The following is a 24,266-nucleotide window of genomic DNA, read 5'->3' as shown; positions in this document are numbered from 1 at the left end:
GGGTCTCACAGGCCCAGTACAGGGTAGAAACTGATCATACTTGTTTCTTTGCATTGGCTACTAGGAAGCTCCAGGCCAAATTTGTGGCACCCCTCCCTGAAAACAGCAGAGCTTTCTGGAATTCATCCTCTATGTCATTCTAACACTCACCATCATCTTAACTTTCTAAATACTTTGGGGTTTCCATTTTTAAATATCTTAGGCTCTATTGTCTTGGATCTCAAACTTGATTGTACACCAGAATTCTGAGGAGTTCTTATTAAAACACAGATGGCCGGGTCCCACTCCTGCACGGTTGACTAAGCTGGTTTAGGGCGAGGGTCAAGAACCTGCATTTCTAACAAGCTTCCCTTGCTGCTGCCGCCGACGCTCTGAGAAACACACTTAGAGAGCCACTGCTGGACCATTTCTTTTAAAGCTATCTCAAGTTGTCTTTGGGATGAGACAAGGTAAAAATTAATAGATGATGATTAAGTAGATAGGAAAATGAAAAGCTCTCTCATAGTCCTCTAAGGCAGCTGAATTTTTTGATCCTAGTCCGAAGAATTATATTTCTCTTGTTAAATGTGGTCTTATTAGATTAGGTTCATCATTCTGATTTGTCTGGCTCTTTCCTGGATCCTAATTCTTTCATCCAAAAAATTGGCTCTTCCTTTTGGATATGTGGCCTCTGAGAATGCAGTTATCAAGCCATTGAGTTTTCTGTCCAAATTGCTGATGAAAATTTTGGATTAGCTGTCACATTCCTGGTTACTAAGGGTATTTGTGAAGACCGCAACGAGATGTCATGGAGGAAATTCAAGATATAGAACCAGCTGACATATTTTAAGTTTCTTCATTTCATGAACTCTATGATTCTCTGAAACGTCTCCAGGATACTGGCATGGCCAAAAAGTTCTTCCAGGGTTTTCCAGAGCGAACTTCTTGGCCAACCCAATGCTTTGAATTCACGTTTAACAAGACCTGTGTAAGTTAGTGAGCCCCACTCCTTGTGAGCAAAGGCAGTCAACCCCCCTCCCCCCACAACAGAAACTGCTGACCACGTGGGCGCAGTCTGAGCAAGTGCCAGGCACGGTAGTTTTCTGGATGCACGTCACGACCATCATAGCTCCCCGCTCCGCACTATAGATATAGATATAGATATCTGCCCCCCCAACCTGCAAATCCCCAAATGCGCACACTCTGGTCCTAACTCTCAGAGTGCTTTACCCGGCACACATTCTCATGTGCGATCAGCACTGAGGAAACTTGCTCTGCTGCTGCTGCTGCTGCTGCTGCTAAGTCACTTCAGTCGTGTCCGACTCTGTGCGACCCCATAGACGGCAGCCCACCAGGCTCCTCCATCCAAGGGATTTTCCAGGCAAGAGTACTGGAGTGGGGTGCCATTGCCTTCTCCAGAAAAGCTGCTCTAAGTAGCCTCAAGTTAGCTGTTTCTACAAAGAAGACTTTTTAAGAAGAGATGGGTCCTTTCTGTGATGGGTTCTCATGTAGGGCTTTGCGATGGTTGGAGGGGCCCCCAAGAAACTAGCAGATCTCTAGAAACCCCCATTCTAATTCCTCAGATGATAGGGATGAGGAGAAAAGGAATTATTTGCAGCCAAGTGATTGTAATAGATAACATTTATGGGGTGCATACTATGTATCGGGCATGGTGTTAAATGTCTGTAAGAGTGATACTTAATTTTTAGAGCAACCATAACAAGGCTGAGACATACACATCACCCACATTTTACAGAGAACAATACGGAGGCACACCTTATAAAGCCAAGAGGTGAAGGCAAGTGATGTCTCCAGAGGCTACTGCCCTTTGCTGTCCTTTCATCCCTCAGTGGTTCCAGTTACAGGGAGGGGACTTCTCAACTCACATGTCACACTGAGCACTTACTATGCCCTGAGCAGATACTTAGTACTGGGTGTCTACAGTTCACAGGGGGCTCGGTTTCTCATGGGGAGACAGAATCGTGAAAGCTGATCACAACACAGTGGGATGAGTGGTTCGACAGAAGTGTAGCCAGAGAGCTCACCTGGCCACCAGCAAACGGACTCACAGACAAGATAACCGTGGAGTCAAAACAAGGACCCCCTCAACAAAGTTTTCTCAAAGAACTCTTAGCTTTGGTGACACCCTCTGTGGAAGTGACGGCTCGCCTTGTGGCTCAGTCGGTAAAGAATCCGCCTGCAAAGCAGGAGACCCTAGTTCGATTCCTGGGTCGGAAAGATCCTCTGGAGAAGGGATAGGCTACCCACTGCAGTATTCTGGCCTGGAGAATTCCATGGTCTGTATAGAGTCAGACACGGGATCACAAAGAGTCAGACACGAATGAACAACTTCCACAAGAAAGTGAAAGTCACTCAGTCGTGTCCGACTCTTTGTGACCCCGTGAACTGTACAGTCCATGGAATTCTCCAGGCCAGAACACTGGAGGGGGTAGCCTTTCTCTTCTCCAGGGGATCTTCCTGACCCAGGGATTGAACCCAGGTCTCCCACACTGCTGGTGGATTCTTTACCATCTGAGCCACAAAGGAAGCCCAAGAATACTGGAGTGGGTAGCCTAGCCCTTCTCCAGGGGATCTTCCCGATCCAGGAATCAAACCGGGGTCTCCTGCATTGCAGGCGGATTCTTTACCGTCTAAGCTACCAGGGAAGTTCTACAGTCAGAGCTAAACTTAAACCCTTGGCTATTGCTCTCTGGCTTCTCCACAAGGGGGTTGCTGCACCTCCCTGAACCTTGGTTCTCTCATCTCAAACATGCGAGAGTCGCAGCCTCACGCTGTCGGGGTTGGTGTAGATCGTGCGTGACAGGACCTTGTGAAGCAGGGTGCCTCACACGCCACACTGCTGAGTGAGGGTGAGCTGCAGTCGTTGTCACCAGCACACAGACAAGGTGTCATGGGTCAGGCTCCCTGGGAAGCAGACTCTGAGACTCAGCTTTGCATGCAGGAGGGTCGATAGGAGGTACCCCGGAGAACAGCACCTACCCAGTGGTGAGGGAAGCTGGACTGAGTGGATGGAGAGGTTGAAACACTGACGTGGTAGTAAAAAAGGACACAATTTATCCGCGGAAAGTTCTAGAGCTAGGATGGGACCTCAAGTCATGATGAATCCAGGCAAGGGGCCTGGACCTTTTTACCTCATGTCAACTGTTCATTGGATGAGAGCTATCCCCGGGTGGAGCTCTGATCTCAGGCAAGGGCATTTCCTTCTGCTGAGGACAACTCCTCAGCAGGGACGAAGCTGCGAGCCCCCAGCAGCCAGCACTCGCTGTAGCTGAGGGAAGGAGCTTTTCAGCCCCCAAAGGGGGTCATGGGTGGTGTACCCCAGCATCCACCATGAGAGGGGTGTTGTGGTCTTCCTTTGCAGGCTTTTACTCCTCTGCTGGCCCAGAGCAGCAGTCACCAATGGTGAGAATTTACAGAGGTGTCCTTTGCATCGTGGTTTCTGAGAAGGAAAGGTCTAGGGTTCTTATGACCAACGCTGGGAAGGAAGAAAAGGACGATATCTTTAAACTGGGATCTGAAGGATGAGAGACAAAGAGGCAAGGGAAAGGGAGGACGTGAAGAGATCAAAGTGTCAAGGACATGACAAACTAAGAAGAAAAGAGAAAAGGAAAGGCGGACAAACTATCAAAACACACGCAGGAGTTGATCTTAAATGTTCTCACTATAGAAAAGAAACAGTGACTTTCTGATAGCATGGAGGCGGCTAATGGGACGGTGGTAATCATTTGACAATTTACAACTGTATCAAATCAACACTTTAAACTTATACAATGTTATACATCAGTCATATCTCAGTGATGCTGGGGGAAAGGAAAAAAAAGTATTTTACAGGGTTTAATAGATAATTTTCAGCTATGAAAACTATACATGCAGGGTTACTAAACTGCTTGGGGAAATCCATGAAAAATAGTAGCTCAGGGCTTTCTCTGTGTCCACAGGAAGACGAGGATCACAGGATCCTGGTGGAGACCCAGACACCAGAGGGAACACGGTCAGACGCCACACGGGGAGTCTGGAATTCCCTCTGCTTGGTGAACTCACTGCCCAGCAGCCATGGCAGCCTGGCCCGGAGGCTCCCAATGTGTGGCTTTGCGCTGAGCCACAGCACCCCGGAAGCTGTGCCCTTGCTTTTATTTTATTTTTTAACGTTTTTGATTGTCATTTATTTGGTGATTACCTCAAACTGCTTTGCCCTTCCTTCACCTCTCGTCTGGCTGCTGCGATGTTCATCAAAGCACTGAATTCCGAACCCAAGGGGGTGGGGCCAAAGAAACACAGGTTTGAGTCATTCCCTCATTTCCCCAGAACTGAAGATTTTGGTTTTGTTTCTTAATCACAGCTGATAGCTTAAAAACATCTAGGACTATAATCAGCAGAAAATCTTGCTCCCAATTCTTCTTCTTCTTCTTTTTTCACCCCTATTTTTTTGGCTTTGTTTAAGCAAAAGGGCTGTCTGAGGAGGCCTTACAAATATCTGTGAAAAGAAGAGAAGTGAAAAGCAAAGGAGAAAAGGAAAGATATACCCATTTGAATGCAGAGTTCCAAAGAATAGCAAGGAGAGATAAGAAAAGCCTTCCTCAGTGATCAGTGCAAAGAAATAGAGGAAAACAATAGAATGGGAAAGACTTGAGATCTCTTCAAGAAAATTAGAGACACCAAGGGAACATTTCATGCAAAGATGGGCTCAATAAAGGATAGAAATGATATGGACCTAACAGAAGCAGAAGATATTCAGAAGAGGTGGCAAGAATACAGAAGAACTGTACAAAAAAGATCTTCACGACCCAGATAATCACAATGGCATGATCACTCACCTAGAGCCAGACATCCTGGAATGTGAAGTCAAGTGGGCCTTAGGAAGCATCACTACGAACAAAGCTAGTGGAAGTGATGGAATTCCAGTTGAGCTCTTTCAAATCCTGAAAGGTGATGCTGTGAAAGTGCTGCACTCAATATGTCAGCAAATTTGGAAAACTCAGCAGTGGCCACAGGACTGGAAAAGGTCAGTTTTCATTCCAATCCCAAAGAAAGGCAATGCCAAAGAATGCTCAAACTACCACACAATTGCACTCATCTCACACGCTAGTAAAGTAATGATCAAAATTCTCCAAGCCAGGCTTCAGCAATACGTGAACTGTGAACTTCCAGATGTTCAAGCTGGTTTTAGAAAAGGCAGAGGAACCAGAGGTCAAATTGCCAATGTCCGCTGGATCATTGAAAAAGCAAGAGAGTTCCAGAAAAACATCTATTTCTGCTTTATTGACTATGCCAACGCCTTTGACTGTGTGGATCACAATAAACTGTGGAAAATTCTTCAAGAGATGGGAATACCAGACCACCTGACCTGCCTCTTGAGAAATCTGTATGCAGGTCAGGAAGCAACATTTAGAACTAGACAAGGAACAACAGACTGGTTCCAAATAGGGAAAGGAGTACCTCAAGGCTGTATATTGTCACCCAGCTTACTTAACTTCTATGCAGAGTACATCATGAGAAATGCTGGGCTGGAAGAAGCACAAGCTGGAATCAAGATTGCTGGGAGAAATATCAATAACCTCAGATATGCAGATGACACCACCCTTCTGGCAGAAAGTGAAGAACTAAAGAGCCTCTTGATGAAAGTGAAAGAGGAGAGTGAAAAAGTTGGCTTAAAGTTCAACATTCAAAAAACTAAGAACATGGCATCCGGTCCCATCACTTCATGGCAAATAGATGGGGAAACAGTGTCAGACTTTAATTTTCTGGGCTACAAAATCACTGCACATGGTGACTGCAGCCATGAAATTAAAAGATGCTTACTCTTTGGAAGGAAAGTTATGACCAACCTAGACAGCATATTAAAAAGCAGAGACATTACTTTGCCAACAATGGTTCATCTAGTCAAGGCTATGGTTTTTCCAGTAGTCATGTATGGATGTGAGAGTTGGACTATAAAGAAACCTGATCACAGAAGAATTGATGCTTTTAAACTATGGTGTTGGAGAAGACTCCTGAGAGTCCCTAGGACTGCAAGGAGATCCAACCAGTCCATTCTAAAGGAGATAAGTCCTGGGTGTTTATTGGAAGGACTGATGTTGAAGCTGAAACTCCAATACTTTGACCATCTAATGCGAAGAGCTGACTCATTTGAAAGACCCTGATGCTGGGAAAGATTGAGGGCAGGAGGAGAAGGGGAGGACAGAGGATGATACGGTTGGATGGCATCACTGACTCGATGGACATGAGTTTAGGTGGACTCTGGGAGTTGGTGATGGATAGGGAGGCCTGGTGTGCTGCAGTTCATGGGTTCGCAAAGAGTCGGATGCCACTGAGCAACTGAACTGAAGCACCCATTTTATGATCTCAGGACTATGAAAGAGATTGATACAAATCTGCTACGGAAGGAAAAACTCTTGTCTAAAGCAAGGAAAACTTTCACGCACCTCTCAAATGGCACCATTTACTGGAGAACAGACAGAATTGTCCTGGGTGGACCTCAGGAGAGAGAAACCCCCTGAGCTCCATCTGAGGTTGGAAGGAGTGTGTGAGGACAGATGCAGGTAACAATCTAGTGGTGACCAGTGGGGAGAGAGGGGGAATGGCAAGAAAGGGGTAGAGAACGAAGAGGAGAAACTACCATGTGCAAACCAACGGGCTTCCCAGGTGGTGCTAGTGGGGAAGAACCCATCTTCCAGTGAAGGAAACATAGGAGACATGAGTTCGATCCCTGGGTTAGGAAGGTTCCCTGGAGGAGGGCATGGCAACCCACTCCAATATTCTTGCCTGCAGAGTCCCATGGACAGAGGAGCCTGTCAGGCTATGGTCCATAGGGTCGCAAACAGTTGGGAACGACTGAACTAACTTAGCACACACAGCACATAAAATAAATGAGCTACAAGTCCATACTGTACAACACATGGAATACAGCCAATAGTTTACAGTAGCTATACATGCAGGATACTTTTAAAACTGTGAATCCCTACGCTATATACCTGAAACTTACATGATACTGTACATCAACTATACCTAAATAAGAAAGGAAGGCAAAAATAAAAAATTACAGAAAAGAGGGAGTAACCTCCAAACAACTAGTTTTGCTTATGCTAAGATCTTCATCAGTTAGCACGCAGACTACTCTTCAAATCCTTCAACCAAGAATAAACAACTAAGATATGACATTTGAATCGACTAAATATTTTCAAGTGAGATGTAAGCAAAAGAGACAGAAGGGAAATTTTCAACTACAAAAATATTCAATTCTATCATATTTTCTAAACAGACTGTCATCTTTGATGCTAAAACATAGCATGGGATAGTGTTAAAAGTCCAAATTCTAAAATGAACTTCCTGGCTTAAAGATCTGACTCCTCTACTTAAAAACAGCAATGCAACGAAACCCACAGAACCGGAAAACTTTTCAGTTACGACTCTACCATGGTTCTTCTGTCCACATAGAAAATAAATATAAAGAAGATTTTTTTTTTAGTGTGTTATGGATCCTCAGGCTACCTTCTTCCCATCCCTGGCCACGGCTCCTGACAGCGCTCTCCTCCATGTCTGGGTCCATGTATTCCTCCCTACCTTGTTTAACCATTATTTTTAGATGTGAGACCTGAAGTTTTCGGACACATCTGATGTGTTTTGAGATCGACCGCTTACTAAGTGAACGATGCTGCTTTTGCCCAGCCCAGACGCCTGTATCTCTAACACAGGGACTGATGGTGCGCTGATGGAGCTTGAGCTGTAGTTGTATTGGTCTGTTGTTCCTCAGAGACAGGAAACATGTCCCCATCACAGGTCCACATTAGTATTCGAAACACATGTCGGTTTAATATTTCAAACACAGAACAAAATGGCCAAGGAGATACACGGAGAATGTAAATATGAACAGCCATTCTCTGCAGAAACCAAAAAGCACAGCATGAGTGTGTCCAGGAAAAATTCTCCCTGATGCCGAGACGGACCCCTGGATTTCTGGACCTGGAGGAATTTATTTACTCTCAGCCTGTCCTGGGAACAGAGCAGGCGTTTATTCCCAAGGAGATTCCCAGAAAGGTTAAGATCTCTGCGGTCTGGGTTAGATGTTGATGGAGTCACTGACTTCAAACAGGTGCCTGGCCGTGACTGGTTGTGCAGAGCATTCAGATGAATTTAATTTAAATTCAACAGACCTTTCACGATTTGGGGCTTGGCTCGGGACTAATGTGACTGCAGTGACGATGGCTCCTCTGCTTCCCAAGAGTTCGGAGACCAACAAATTAAGTGCCTTCACAGCATGGCAGTTCCCCTGCAGGCCGCGGGACGCGGGTCACGGCTAGCAAGGCCGGGCAGCTACAGTCCACCATGCAGCAGTCGTGCAGGCCCTATGGCGAAGCGCCACTCAGGCGTGGCTGCGCCCTCTGCTCCCGTTCTCCCGAGCTCTCCAGCGTCATCCCACCTCTCCATGGAAGGGAGACGGTATCACCGGACAGTGCAAACTGCTTCCTGCCTGACCTCTCACTGGAGCCCCAGAGGGGCTGGGAGGAGGGCTCCCCCAGAGAAATGCTCCATTTTTGGCTCAACGTGATGGTTATCTCCTGTCACTGATCCTGATAAAAGCTTTGCTCCATGAAACAGTTATGTCAGTAGGAAAACAAGCAGGGTAAGACTAGAACAACACAGCCCAATAGAACATTCTACAACGGCGAAAGTGTTCTGTGTGTTCTGTTCATTGCGGCAGCCACTAGCCACATGTGATTACCGAATGCTCGAAATGTGGGTCGTGTGGGTGAGGAACTGGATGTTTAATTTTAACCAGTATTTAAATTTAATTTACCTTTATTAGAGACATGCAAATCAAAACTATCAAGCCTGTCAGAGTGGCCACCATTAAAAAGCAGCAAGCACCGGAGAGGGGATTGAGAAGGGAACCCTCTCGTGCTGTTTGCTGGGAATGTAAATTGGTGCAGCCCCTATGGAAAGTAGTCTGGAAGTTCCTTAAAAATCTAAAAATAGAACTACCATATGATCCAGCAATCCCACTCCTGGGCATATAGATGGAGAAGAGGAAAATTCTAATTTAAGGAGACGCATGTACCATAGTGGTCACTGAGATTCACGACAGCAGAGCTTTGGGAGCAATGTAAGTGCCCAGCAGCAGATGAACGGACAAAGAGGATGCGGCGCACATATACGATGGGCTATCACTCAGCCACAGAAAAGAATGAAATAACGGCAAGTGCAGCAACACGATGGGCTTAGAGATTACCAGCCAAGTGAAGTAAGTCAGACAGAGAAAGACCGATACCACGTGAGATCACTTATATGTGGACTCCAAAATATGACACAAATAAACTTATGAACGAAACAGGAGACCCACAGACAGAAAACAAAGTGCTGGGTGCCAAAGGGGAAGGGGGTGAGGGAGGGACAGGTCCAGAGTTTGGCATTAGCAGATACAAACTACAGTTTACGAACTAGATAAGTGACACGATCCTACTCGAGAGCAAGGGAACTGTATTCAATATTCTGTAATAAACCGAAACGGAAGGATTTGTCTGGTCGTTCAGTAGCTAAGAATCCGCCTGCCAATGCAGGGAACATGGGTTCAGTCCCTGGTCCAGGAAGATTCCATGTGCTCCAGGGCAGCTCAGCCTGTGTGCCACAAATCCTGAGCCTGTGCTCTGGAGCCAGGGAACTGCAGCCACTGAGCCCACGTGCAGCAACTCCCAAAGCCCGTGTACCTAAAGCCCGTGCTCCACAGCAAGAGAAGCCTCTGCAGTGAGAGGCCTGAGCTCCACAAGCAGAGAGGAGCCCCCCTCGCTGCAACTAGAGAAAGTCTGCACGCAGCAACGAAGACCCAGTGCAGCCAAAAATAATAGAACCATAATGGAAAAAAATATGAAAAAGAACATATATATATATGCAAAACTGAACTGTGTTGCTGCATATCAGAAATTAATAACATGGTAAATCAACTAAACTTCAGTAAAAAATTTAATTAGCTTAAGAAAGAGACAGTAGCGACATCACTAGCCTGCTGTCTTCCTGGTGGACTACGCACAACTCGAAGGGGGAGTCTCCCTTAAAATCCATCTTTCGACGTTCACAGCTTAGCCCAGGGCACAGTCTAGCCTTGCCAACAAAGATTCCTCCGCTGAAGGTGTTAAGTAGGAAAATACCGAGGCGTGATTCAAGCTCTTTCCTTCCTCCTGCTAAAGGGAGTTACTGGTTGGCAGCCTTGTCAGTAGTCAGGGTAAAACTGAGAAGATCAAAGACCTGCTTGATTGATGTGCTTTGGGAAGAGCAAATATTTATCCTGGAAGATAAAAGAAGAGATGTGAAAGGTGAGCAAAGATAGATGCAAAAGACAGAGCGAGTGAGGGCAGGGTTGGAGAGTCTGGGAGAGTTTGAAGAGCACGGCGAGAGAGTTTGGAGGGAGAGGAGGCACTGGGGGAGGCGGAGGATGTCTAAATGGGACGAGAAATTTTCTAGATGTTTCCTCTGCAGCACGAATAGTTCCAGCTTTGGCATTTTCTAAAGGACTTGATAGAATTTGACAGTGCGTCTCAATTATATTGAAAAATTGGGTTTCTATTCAAGAGTGAATCATCCCAGCTAGATGTGGGCTACAAAAGGGAAAACAGAATAGGAACAGGAATAAAACTGTTAAAAGAGCAAAAGGAAAGGTGTCCTGTAAGCGCCATAGGCTGAGGGCAGAGACGGGCTTCAAGCTGGTGAGAGGCAAATTTGCCTCTGCATTTATTTCCTAGGAAGGAGCAGTCCCAGGCATGGACCAGCTCCTCTGTGATCAGAGAGAACGGTTCTCCAGGATCTGAAAGCAGATAAACCTGAACAGAATGTTTTGGGAAGGGTGGGGGGGGGGGGCACGTTTTTAGCTGTATTACACATCCTGGGTTCTGGCTGCAGAAACACTGAGTCACAGCTTGTTACAAGGTCCCCAGTCAGAACAATTTTAGTCAGTTTAGCTGGAGGATAAAGAGAATCCAATTACGAAATCATTGAGACCAGTCGTAGGAACGGTGGATTTAATAGCTCCCCATTAGCTGATTGAACTAGGGATAGCATAGATAAATGAAAAGCAATTCTTTCTGATCTTAGGGATTTTTTTTTTAAGTCTGTTACTTGATGGATAGTCTGTTTTAAGAAGATGTGTCTGCATCGGGAGGGCGGGGAGAGGGCTTTGCAGTTTGCAAGCTTCATCAGAGCTTACTGTAGAATTTAGACTGAGCCACTGGGGTTGTCCCACTATGTGTCTGTTTGCATGAAGAGCAGATAAGCCTGGGAAAGAAGAGAAACACTCATGCTAAGGGAAATGCGAGTTGGAGAATAGGAGCCAAATGAAGAAGCCTAGGTAATGCAAGCGGGAAGCTGGACTCTGAATGTGGGCTTCGGTACAACTCAGATTGCCCTTCAACTTCAAGGGCTTGTGACGAGTGGGTATAAAGTAAGTGAAGAAAACCCTGGCTCAAATCCCAGCTCTTTGTCTCATGAGTTTCGTCATCTTTAGCAAGTTCTTTATTTCTCTGATCCTTTCCCTTCATCAGAAAATGTTTGGTATCACGCTAAGTGCACGTGTGCATGCTAAGTCGCTTCATTTGTGTCAGACTCTTTGCGACCCCATGGAGGCTCCTCTGTCCATGGGATTCTCCAGGCAAGAATACTGGAGTGGGTTGCCATGCCCTCCTCCAAGGGATCTTCCTGACCTGGGGACTGAACCAACATCTCTTGTGTCTCCTGCTTTGGCAGGCGGGTTCTTTACCACCAGCACCACCTGGGAAATTTCTATAAAACCCTTAATGTGGTGCTGTGAGAAATCACTCAGTAAAGGTCTTTGTGATAATAACGATGATAAATAATGAATGACGAGAGTGTCATTATTATTAGCTCCAAACAGCAGAAACATTGATAAGGAGGGTGGCACATGCTGCTTTAGGACCTGTATTGGGGAGAAAGGGGGCCACATTCTCAGCAGAAGGCCAGGCTCCACCCGGGATGGAGAAGAAACGGGAAACACACTGGGTGGCTTCAGCGTGCTGGGAGGAGCAGAGCAGGGCAATGGGAGATGGTTACAATCAAGGGGAACCAGAACTGTGTTCTGAGAGTCCAGGCCACAGCAGCTAAGACACCCTGGCAACGATGTGGGAGGCATTGAAGGTGGGGGTCCTGATCCTACTAAGGAAGGTCAGAACAGAGTCAAAGACATACCACTTGTTCTAAAAGGTTATTTTCCCCCCAATAGTTTGAAATATTTATTCACTTATTTTCCAGTTGTACTGAGCTGTATTTGACACACTGTATTAATTTAAGGATACAGCATAATGATTTGATGTGTGCGTATCTTACACAAGGATTATCACAACACTGTTTACTTTAGGGAAACGTTTGAACAGCCAGGCTGGTGGAGCCTCGGGTCCCCAGGTGTGCAAGCATCGCAGGAACACTTGAGTTAGTGCTCTTGGAGTAACCCTCGCCAGAAGCAGCACACTGGGCTCTTGGAGAGAGCCCCGGCTGCAGCCCCCAGTGCAGCCACGTGACAGTGAGGAGGAAACCACAGAGCATCTTGAGAAGTTAGAGACCCACATCTCCCCGCCTCTGGGGAGTGGTTATGAGAAGGCTCACGAAGCGATCTTCTGGCTTCAAGAGAACAAACTGTGTCAAGGAGAAGTAAAACTCCCCCAAAACACAGCTCCTTTGGTATTCTTTCAAATCCCCATTCAAAGACCTGCATGCTGGAGGGAGGGAGACTCAGAGAGAGCTAAGATGACAGAGGAGAGCACAAAGGAACACGGGCTCGGACGGGCCACTGTTCGTATTAGGAAAGTCACATTTACAAGTGGCACAGCTGCTGCTGTCGAAATGCACACACAACACTCTGGCTAACACACTCACTCACTCCCTCCCCCGAACACTGATTGCGTGTCTACTGTTACGGAAGCACCAGGCATGATATTCATCAGTTAGAGGAGAACAGAGAAAGCTTCTGGAATGTCCAAGATGACCAGAGATTCAAAAGACAATGGGCCTCAAAGTTGACATTATATATGTTATTTAATATGATTCAATGACTCAGTGCTGAGGGATGTCAAGTCCCAAGAGAGGGCATGGAGCTGCCTTCCTTCCCCAGTGCCCCCCTCTGATTCTTCACTTTTTTCCTGGACAAAGAAGCATCTCCTATCCACCATGATGGCTACCATTCTGATCAGTCCAGTGTTTCTTACCTACCTGCGTCATCTGATAACTGCCCTCCATTCCACTTACAGCATCTACCCCACAGTCACCACACACACACACACACACACGCGCACACACACACACACACACACACACACGCATGCTTCATGAGTTCCTGGCCCGGCTGTTGATCACAGTGCTCCCTTCCTTTAGGTAAGAACAGGCGGGCGTGAGACACCAATGTGGCCAGTCATTACGCCTTACTCCCTCGTGCCAGACAGAGAGAGACCCAAGGGCTGGTATGTGATTTATGAGGGGCCAATTAGATCCCTTCCCTGACGTATGAAAACTGGGAGAAGAAAGTCCTCTGCATCAGGGCTTGCTAAACTCTCAGGAGGCGGCTGGGGTGAAAGGCCTCCATCTTTCCAGGTCTTGGGAAGGCAGCTGATCGCAGTGACCCACGAGGAGAGAGAAGACGAGAGAGGGAAGGGGAAGGGAAGCGGAGCGCCTAGGAGCCCAGGGACTAGTTCACCAGGGTGACCTTCCTTCAGCGTGGCTGACAGGAAGGACAGAGGGGTCGGAGCAGAAGCGACTGGCCTCCCTTCCGAAGGTTCCTGAGCTTGGCCCGGCCCCTGCAGCGCCGCCGGAGCACCGCACGCTGTGGCCCGGCTCACACTCCTGTTGCCTCGGGAACGCACCCGGATGTCCGTGTTTCCGTCATACCGCGGCAGCACAGCCTGTCCGGGCTACATTTTTTTTTTTTTAATCTGACGGCATTTGGTCTCAGTTGCGGTGGGATCTCCTAGTTATGACATGTGGATCTCAAGTTACTTTGCCATCTAGTTCCCCGACCAGGGATCAAACCCAGGCCGCCTGCGTTGGAAGCTCAGAGTCTTGGCCACCTGGACCTCCAGGGAAGTCCCTCAGCTACTTTTGATTTTAGGGTCTTATACCCTTTAGGGGAGACACGTGGAGTCTGAATAGGGACTCCGTTCAGAAAACTTTATGACTTAAGGAAGGACTTTCTAATGTCCTATTTTTTTTCATCTCCTTCCCACCATTAATATATATTAGACACACACTATACAACAAGGACTCCATTCATTCAACAGATGTGCAATGTGCCAACATCATTGCTAAATACTTTAGACGCAATCTAAAATTACCCCATAAGGACTATAATTATACCCATATTACAGCTTAGCAAACTGAGGTTTCAAAGGAGGAAGTCATTTTCCCAAGGTGATAGAGGTTGCTCAAAGGATCCACTTCAAGGACTTGACCACGTCTGTTTCACTCCAAACATTAACCCTTTTATAACCCCAAAGCATCCTGCCTCCCATCCAGTTTGGATGTTTAGTCAGTGCCAGCCCAAGAAATGAATCATTATCAGTCTTTTCGCAGAAGAGAATTATCCTACAAGGGACTCTGGAGGAGGGGAGAAGTCAGGATTAAGAGGACTCAGTGCTGTAATCTGCAGAGAAGGCAGTGGCTCACATGTTTCTGCCCCCTGGACAGTGCTAAGGAAGGGGCTAAGGCTGAGGGGTCAAGGAGCTGGGGAGCAGAATTCCCCCCACAGGCTCTCATTTAGAAAAACATCACGTTCAAAGAGGAAACAGCTCCTCTCACTGGAGCATCTATTTTGTCTCTTGGGCCTCCAAGCATTAAACATTAAATTTACTCATTTTAATACCGTGGCTGCAACTGATGTTCTGTGTGAGATCACACACAGAGGAATCAGACTAATTCGAGATTACATGCCTGCCGCCCTTTCCTAGGAAGAGCCTCTTCTCATTTCTAATTAAACTTTTTCTTCTATGACAAATGCCAAGATGACAAGAAAGGCCTGGACGAAGAAGAAGAAGTGGCAGGAACTTGGGGTCGTGAGGGCGTTCTTCCCCATGCCTGGGTGAGCTTTGTTGTTGGCATGAATGTCAGTGATCTGCCCAAAGGTCATGGGATTTTGGTTCCACTGGATGGGTGCAAACCAGACTCCGGATGCTGGGCCATTTTGCGCGCCCAGCTATCGGAGAAATCTGCGCTGTCACCCATGGATGGGTGTGCAGAGAGTTGGTGTCAGGGTAGCATACATTCACCCTAGCCCATTCCCAACCCTGGGCATAGGACTCAAAAGCCAGCACCCTATTCCAGCTGTGCAAGTTGTTGGATGGGAGGTGATCAGGACAGGGCACCGGAGGGTGGGGGTCAAGTCCAGTAACAAAGGAAGGGAAACAACTGACTCACTATGTGCAAGGAGCAGTGAGGACGGTCAGAGACCCTCAGCCGGTCTTCACGGTAACACCAAAGAGAGGGTGTTCTTCTTACCAAGGGGAGGCTACAGGGGCAAGGTGTCGGTGTTGTCTGCTCACCATCACCCAGCCGTGGTGAGGCAGGATTAGAGTCTGAACTCAGATCTGTTGTAGGTCCTTACTCTTCCCATTTCATCTCTGAGTCCCTTTTTCCTTACCTAGAAGTTAAGGATGACAGCCTCATGGGTGAGGGTCAGATGGGAAATGACAAGGTTGATAGGCTTTGTTGCTGCAAAGATGCTGCTGGTGGAGGGGAGGGTGAATTTGAGTCCTCACTCCTGTTGCCCACCATGAGTCCCCTGCCTTTGGCTTCCATCTAATGAAGATCAGGCTGCTGTTTATGGGAACCTGCTCTATGTCAGACGTCCAATAAGATGTTCTGTGTCTCCTCTTTCTATGAAGTAGAAGAAACTCCGATCCTGGGCTTCCTTTCTTCCTCAAAGTGCTGGGGAGATGGGAAGTCCATTCTGTTAACGGGTCAGAGCAGACATTGTCACCATCACCAGCCCTCCCTGGGGAGGACACAGTTAACGGAAGAATGCAAACTCGGATGGACAAGAAAGACCCCTCAGGCAGCGCCTCCACCTTCTCATCCCCAAATGGGGCTCAGTGTGACTCTGGAGAGTCATCCTTTCCTGTCAAATCCTGATGGCCCGTCCAACACAGAGCACTTTATTCCAGTCTCTGGCACAGAGTGGCTCCCAGCTCGGGTACTGGGGCCCTCCAAACAATTTCTTGGTTTTACAAACATCGGCGGTGCTTAACCTCACACAGTCCACTTATTTATTTCAATAAACACAGAGAAGAAAGAGCATTGTTGCTGTTCAATCGCTCAGTCGTGTCCAACTCTTTATGACCCCACTGACTGCAGCACGCCAGGATTCCCTGTCCTCCACTATCTCCCAGAGCTTGCTCAAACTCATTGCATTCAGTGGGTGATGCCATCCAACCATCTCATCCTCTGTCGCCCCGCTCCTTCTCCTGCCTTCAATCTTTCCCAGCACCAGGGTCTTTTGCAGTGAGTTGGCCCTTTGCAACTTGACCTCATACCCTCCACTTATTTATTCGGATAGACACAGGGACGAGCATATTGGCCATATTTCACTGGCTTGACCTTTCATGCTGTGTTGTTTGACATACCCTGCGCTCAAGTTGCTGGTGTGACCACAGACCAGTGGAGGAAATGCGGCAGAGGAAGGAACTTAAATGTCTTGCGTGGTGATCACGTTTAATCAGCATGGGTATTCTGGGTCAACCGTAGTAATGTGATTCTAAGTGGATCCCAAAAGCACTCCAGACCCCAGAAATGGCGAGGATGTGGATGTGGCTCAGAACCACGATGGCCGCTTTGGGAGGCAAGATGACAGCATGCAGCTTAAAATATACATATATACACTTGTTTACTTTGGATCATTCTTGGCCCGCTGGGGCTTTGTGGCCGCTCACGGGCTTTCTCTCGTCCTGGCTCCCGGCTGCTCATTGCAGTAGCTTCTCTGGTTGCAGAGCACAGGCTCCAGAAAACAGGTTCCCCACTGCGGGGCATGGACTTAGCTGCTCCACCGCATGTAGGATCTTCCCGGAGCAGAGACTGCACTGGTGTTCCCTGCACGGCAACATGGAGTCTCAACCGCTGGACCACCAGGGAAGCCCCATCAGGCGGTTCTGAGTGTGATCAGCTATGCTTCAAGTCACTCCAGTGCCTCCCATTTCTCTGTGTTTCCAATGCCAGTCTTTGGGTCTGTCCGCCTCTCTGAGTCTCTTGGTCTTTCTCTGCCTCTGTCTGTTCTCTCTCTCTACTCTGCGTGTTTGCCACTGTGTCCCTCGGATCACAGAGTCCAGAGCAAGGCAGACTTGGATTTTTATGTCGCTTGTCCACCTAAAATTTGCAGTCTTAACATATCTCTGAATGCCAGTTCCCCCATCTTTAAAATGGAGACTGTAACACTGATGTTGATGCTGTTGAGTGGTCACTAGGATAAAATAAAGCAAAGTATACAGCAGGCAACTCAGTGGCTGCCTCATCCTCAGCGGCCAATGGATGGGCTCCCAGCCCATCTCCAGTGCACCTGACCTTCATGATGTGTCAGGATCCCACCAATCTCTTGGCTTTCCTCTAGCGCGGCCCGCCCTCGGCCCATTTGCAGATCAGCCAATGGAGCCATGACTGGCTGCAACTATTTTTCCTCCAGTTGGTCTCAGTCCAGCAGCTTCACGTGGCCTCTTGCTGTAAATCAGTCTGGGAAAATAAACGTCCCCAGTCCATTAGAGCCTTTCCACCACAAGCCAATCTGGGCCGCAAAACAGACAGGCTTGTTAATGGCCACTTAAGTAGTTTCCTGCAGCCCAGTCTGGGGACCCTCAGCCTCAAATCCTCCCAGATCCTGTCCAAGAGAAGGACCACTGTGGCAAGACCCCTGGGAGCAAAGGCGTAGACAGGACCCTGAGCAATTGCTGGGGACTGGGGGAGGAGAGACCACAAACCCTGCTTTGTCTAGAAAAGTCCCAGTTTGTCCCTGCTGTCCCAGAGCAGTTATTAACAGCGTACCTTTCATTCTCCAAAGAGTGCTGGTATGATAACCTATAAGGGGAACCTGTGGAAACCAAGAAAGCAGTTTGAACAATAGCATCTAGCATTTGTTGGCCTCTTGCTCTGTGTCAGGCATCACCACAAAGGTCCGGATGCACCGTGTCATTGAAACCCCCTACAACACTCTACACTCGTTGTTCAGTTGTTCAGTTGCGTCTGACTCTTCGCAACCCTGTGGACTACAGCACGCCAGGCTCCCCTGTCCTTCACTGTCTCCCAAGTTAGCTCAAATTCATGTCCATTGACTCAGTGATGCTGTCTAACCGTCTCATCCTTGGCCACCCTCCTCTCCTTTTGCCTTCAGTCTTTCCCAGCATCAGGGTTTTTGCCAATGAGTCAGCTCTTGGCATCAGGTGGCCAAAGTACCGGAGCTTCAGTACCAGTCCTTCCAATGAAGTCCTTCAGGGTTTATCTTGAGGAATGACTGGCTTGGCTCTGAAGGGTGGTGCTATTATTATTTCCATTCTATAGACCGGGAAGCCCACGTTTAGAGAGGTAAGCGCGGGGTCAAGGTCAGCCAGTGCAGAGGACACTGTTCACGCCTCACGCAGATCTCTTTCACCAGGCAGCGCACCCGTCCCCCAGCTGGCTGTCGGAGCTCAGAGCAGCCCTGTTCCTCCTTCCATGAGTTACAGAGGCTCCACACCCCCACTCAGGAAGCAGCCCAGAGCCCATCACCGACCGATGACAGGGTAGGGGGTCCAGAGGGCTCCCCCAACTGCTACAAGGTCAGATTGACTCTGTGGTACAACTTGTGTCTAGAACTCCTGGAGGGATCCAGCTGAGACCAACCCTGGCTTCACTCCTTCCCCTGCCCTATCCTGCTCCCCGTCTCCTGAAAGGACACCCCCCCACACACACCATCAACCTCTTCAAACAGCATTCCTGTCCCAGGCTGTGCCTCCAGGGGACCAGTCCTAGGATAGCCGGTTAGCTGGGGGCTGAGCTAGGCTCACGTCTAGGAAGGGCTCACTCTTCATCACTAAGTAGATGAGATGCAGCACTGCCTGTATTATGACATACATGATTAGAAGGATGGCCTCCAAGTCATCAAGTTGCCAGCAGATGTCTCACACAGGCATCAGTGTGACAACAGGCACAACAACCACTGTTTGTTGTTGTTCAGTTGCTGAGTCGTGTCGGACTCTTTGCGACCCCATGGACTGCAGCATGCCAGGCTTCCCTGTCCTTCACTACGTTCAAACTCATGTCCGTTGAGTCAGTGATGCGATTTAACCACCTCATCCTCCGTCGCCCCCTTTCTTCCCTTGCCCTCAATACTTCCCAGCATCAGGATCTTTACCGATGAGTTGGCTCAATGCATCAAGTGGCCAAAGGATTGGAGCTTCAGCTTTAGCATCAGTCCTTCCAATCAATATTCAGAGTTGATTTCCTTTAGGATTGACTGGTCTGATCTCCTTGGTGTTCAAGGGACTCTCAAGAGTCATCTCCAACACCACAGTTCTTGCTGCTAACCTTGAGGCCATCTCTTTCTTGCATCTGAACCTCTGAACACTATAGTGTTCATCTTATTAACCCCATTTTGCAGTCGAGGCAGGAGAAGTTAAGAGAGATGCTCACCAAGGTTACACAGATCTATCTTTCTCCAAAGGCCACACGCTTTTTTCCACTTGGCCAGTTAAATCACTTGCTGTGCAAATTGTTCACTGAATGGCTGATGAAATGGGTTCCCCATAAACAATGATGTTCTGGTAACAATTCAGATGGAAGACTGGGCTACCCTTCCCACCCTGTACAGCCCGCAGTGGTTCTTTCTGAGCCGTGTTTAACCATCAAGCTTTCACTTTAGGGAGAAAGCTGGATTACTCTGGGGACAGCCAGAGAACGTTTCCTTAAGCCAGACATAAACAGATTAAAAGGGCTTCCCAGGTGGCACATAAAGAACCTGCCTGCCGATGCAGGAGACATAAGAGATGCGGGTTCCATCCCTGGGTCAGGAAGGTCCCCTGGAGGAGGGCGTGGCAACCCACTCCAGTATTCTTGCCTGGAGAATCCCATGGACAGAGGGGCCTCCGTGTGGGCTACAGTCCATGGGGTTGCAAAGAGTCAGACACAAGCGATAGCACCCGTGCAAACAGATCAAAGCCACACTCCCCGAAGAAAGGGAAGAAAACAAGGCTATGTGTCAAAGGCCAGAGAAGTAAACCACATCTCTTCTGGCTTTTCAACCGAGGGAGACAAAATAAGAGGAGACGAGCAGCGCGTTAAGGAGAAATAAACTAGGATTCACACCCTCGCTTCATCACCTGTGTGGTGTTTTTAGCAAATTACTCAACATCTCCAAGCCTCGGTTTGCTTTACCACAATACCTACTGTGTGACCACAGCTGAGAGGAGGGAAATGAGATAAAATATGTGTCTCCCCCTGCCTTCTCTCTTCCATTTCCACAAAATTTATATGGTAATCAACTTGGACCCTCATTCCAGGTCTGAATGATACTAGTTCAGAGGGACTGTGCTTTATTTTCCAGCAAAAAGCAAATCCTATTTGATGATAAAAGGTTTCCATTAAAAATAGAGAACCGAGAGAGAACGGATGAGAGGGGAACCTTCATCCAAGAGGCCATCAGCTGATTCATAAAACCACAGAATGAGTCATCCTGGCTCCCAAGGCTAATCTTACAATCAATGGGCATCTCCGGCCAGCCAATCCAAGCCCAGTGGAGAAAGAAGGGCCCAGGGGGCAATCCTCACAAACCTATTCCAATCCCTCCCTGCAAAACTGATTAACTCTGCTTCCAGCTTGGGTGAAATGAAAATCAACCTGGGCCCTTTGCAGTTCTGTCTTCCCTCCCCCATCCAGCATCATCTCCCACCCCTCATGGCTTGTCGACTTTCTAAACAACTGGGGCGGGGGGATCTGCGGTGATTCTACTCAGTGTGTGTGTGTCTCTGTGTGTGTGTGTCTGTGTGTATGTGTGCAGCTCCAACGAAAAACAGGGTTCTGTGTCTGGCTTTGAAAATCAATCTCCCAGCCTTCATCCTGACATTTATTATTTCCAAACCCTTCAGGTCCTCTTGGCATTTATGCAGTAAATGCCAAAAGGCTGGCGAACCCAGGTCTATTTGTCCTGCAGATGACGATCTTTTAACAAAAAAGTAGCTTCAACATGTTTACTCTCTGTATATACACTCTGACAAAGAGTCCTAGAACCCAGTCCTCAATTTGAATGGAGGGTCATAAATCACACACACACACACACACACACACATGTAATATTTTTGATTGGTGGTTGAGGAAGGAGAATGAATCAATACACAGGTTTAATTTTACTAGGTAGACATACTTCCACCAGCAAGTGAAGAAAAAGAATGACTCAACAATCTCCCTCCAGGCACCTTTCCCCCATCCTTCCATCCAGTAATAACTGAGTCATTCAGCAATAGCATATTCAAGATACACTGGGTGCCAAGCTCTGTGTTGGGCATTGGGAATTTATCAGTGAGCGTATATCAGAGGCACGCTCTGCCTTCTGGATCAGCCAGCTTGGTTCAGCAAGAGTTAACAAGATGGAACTGTATAGGCTCCCCCAGTTGGCCAAAGCCGCCTCTGCCACCCTGAATTCCCTCGGGAGAGGCCCCTGTGTTTAGAGTCAAACGCGCCCAGCCCCCTCTGTGAGAAGTGGGCCAGAGACCAGTGTCTGCCTCTCTCCAGCCACCTTCCAGTCTGAAGAATGAAACCCACACCTGCTCTCAAAGTGGCAAAGCGGAGGGGAAGCTCCTCTGCACTCTTCCTGCCTCTAGACTGTTCCCAGACGCTGAGTTTGGGGGGTTAACCAGGGAGCTGGCTGCTGCTTTTAGGGAGTTGGGTCTGTTGGGGGCTTTAAAGAACGGTGATGGGAAGGGATGGGCCCATCTCACTGTGCTAACAGCAAGTTCCCCGGGAAAGCTTTCCACGCTGCAGCATACAACTCAGAGCGCTGGTCCAGTGAGCCCTCCGGGGTGAGCCCTCTCCCTGGAACTCCAGGGAAATGACCATGCAGTGATAGCACTAGCGATGTTTAAACACTCCAGGAGGAATCCCAGCCCGGGGAGGGTCTGACGTCCCCGGGGAGGGGTGGGGACAGGAAGGGTACTAAGGAGTTGGAAGCAGGAGTTACAAGATTCAGCTGTTTTGTTTGCTTGTGCTTTTCCTCTTCAGAGAAACACAGAAGACGCTGGTGGGCAAGAGGGGAATTAAGTAGCAGTGCTGGCCTTACCTCTCACCAGGCTTAAATGCTGGGTACCTAAAATTCTTCCTTCCCAGTTCCTTTCCTGGTGTGAGACCACAAGGAGGGAGTGTACAGCCGTGAGGAAGGACGCATTTCCCCAGCCCTGCTCTCTGACCCCAGCCCCAAAGGGAAAACTGCCTAGAGGTTGGAAAAAATGCCATATAAAATCCTGGCCATGCCGCTTAGCGGCAGCCAGCTGATCTTGGGCAAACCACTCTCTGAGCCCCGGCTGCCGCACCTGTGACAAGCGGACAACGATGATGCCTAACTCTCTGGGTCCCAGGAACTATTAAATAAGATCGCACACGTAAAACTCTTTTAAGAACCGATGGCAGGTACGCAGTGAGCCGACGGTTATGGTTTTCTAACCATGTTACCATCAAACCTTCCTCTCCTGGCCCCTGAGCTGTCCTACTCCACGGAGAGCTCCCGTGGCGCGATCAGCCAGACCCTGAGCGCTGGGCGCCACCGGCCACCCTTCCCCTTCCCGGAGCTCACTGTCTCCTCCGGTCACCCCCAGATCTGGCTTGGGGAGAGCTCCGAGGGCTTGCCTGCCAGCCTCCTTCCCAGCATCGGCGGGCCAAGGGGCGGCGGGAAAGGCTCGGAGAGCCGGTGAGGGCGCGCGGGGGGCCGCCCAGGGAGGCTCTTCCCCTCGGGCAGCGTGCCCGCCGAGGCTCTGCCAGCCGCTCCCCCGGAGCTCTGAGCGCGCAGAGAGAGAGAGAGAGAGAAAGAAAGCGAGAAAGGCGCGGATACTGGACCAGGCTTTGACGCGGATCTTGAGCTCGCCGTCCTGCGGCTCGGGCATGGCCTTCCTGGTGACCCGCAGCTTGTTGAGCCCCCCGAAGCCGGCCAGCACCACGGCGCGCATCTCCTGGGCGTCCCCGAGGCGGTGAGAGCCGCCGCCGCCGCCGCCCTCGGCCGGCTCCTTGCCTGCCTCCTTTTCGATCATCTGCTCCGTCTCCTCCGCCTTCTCCACGCCTTCCTTGGCCATGGCGCGCGGGGGCGCGGGGCGCACGGGCTGCGGCGGATGCGGCGCTGGGGGGCTCGGAGACCCTTGCTCGCAGGTTCCTCCTGTTGAATGCGGGATGCTCGGCGGCGCAATGGCTGCAGCCTTTGCGAGCCGCGCAGCGGTCCACGGCCTCCGCCGTAATCCTCCCAAGAGCCGCGCGCCCCGCCTCGCTGCCCTCCTTTCTGTCCTGCCCGAGCAAAGCCTCAGCTCCCGCTTCTCAGCCAGTTTCACACCAAGCTCTTGATCGCAGAACCCAGAGCCCAGAGCTGCCAAAAAAAAAACAAAAACAAAAAACAAAAAAAACTCGTGAATAAAACACACAGAGAGAGGACGCCTTGTCCTCCGCCGTGGACGCAATACTTCATTATATACGGCGCGGGCTGGGCGCCTTGAAATGGACAGAGATGAATGTCTGGGCCTGGAGGACGCCTCCCTGCCCCAAGGTGGCCTCCTCTCCCACCGACGTGCGGGGGGCCGGGGAACTGACGGGAAACGCGGCTGTTTCCCAAACCACCGGTCCGGGTTAGAAGGACCGAGAGGTTTGGGAAACTGGAAACTGGAAACCTCACTGGCTGCCCTGAGGAGTCCAGATCCAGGTCTTTGCACTTGGGACCTCCAGCGATTACCCTGGATCGCGAGGAGCATCTCATGATGGCTAACTCTCACCACCCGACCCATTTGGGGCCTTTGAAGAGGCTCCAACATAGGGTTCAGTACCAGAAAGGGGTTCTGTTCTTGATCTGACTCCACGGAAGATCAGATCACTGTACACACACACACACACACCTGCAACGCAGGCGTGTACACACACACAAACACGCAGAGCAATACCTGGCTTCTTGTCTTCTGTTAGCAAGCCCTTTTGAAAAGAGCTCATAGAAGCACTTAGATTTTTTTTTTTTAAGGAAAAAAGATGGGGTATTCCCTTGCAGCAGTTTAAAGAAAGATGCATTTGAGGAGTGATAGGTGTATATTCTG

At 49.0% G+C, this 24,266-nt stretch overlaps 1 protein-coding gene across 1 annotated transcript in view; it reads right to left on the bottom strand.

Annotated features, from left to right (window-relative positions):
• Positions 1-23,270, bottom strand: part of VAT1L (vesicle amine transport 1 like) — a 169,664-nt gene extending 146,394 nt beyond the window's left edge. The window contains exon 1 of the mRNA XM_068993453.1: positions 23,038-23,270. Within this exon, the coding sequence (XP_068849554.1) occupies positions 23,038-23,270 (233 nt within the window). The remainder of the gene's footprint in view (positions 1-23,037) is intronic.
• Between the last annotated feature and the right edge of the window lie 996 nt (positions 23,271-24,266).

Source organism: Capricornis sumatraensis, chromosome 20, assembly GCF_032405125.1.
Source record: "Capricornis sumatraensis isolate serow.1 chromosome 20, serow.2, whole genome shotgun sequence".
Lineage (NCBI taxonomy): Eukaryota > Metazoa > Chordata > Mammalia > Artiodactyla > Bovidae > Capricornis > Capricornis sumatraensis.
The sequence above is the reverse complement of the archived record's forward strand: the minus strand, read 5'-3'. Positions and strand labels throughout refer to the sequence as shown.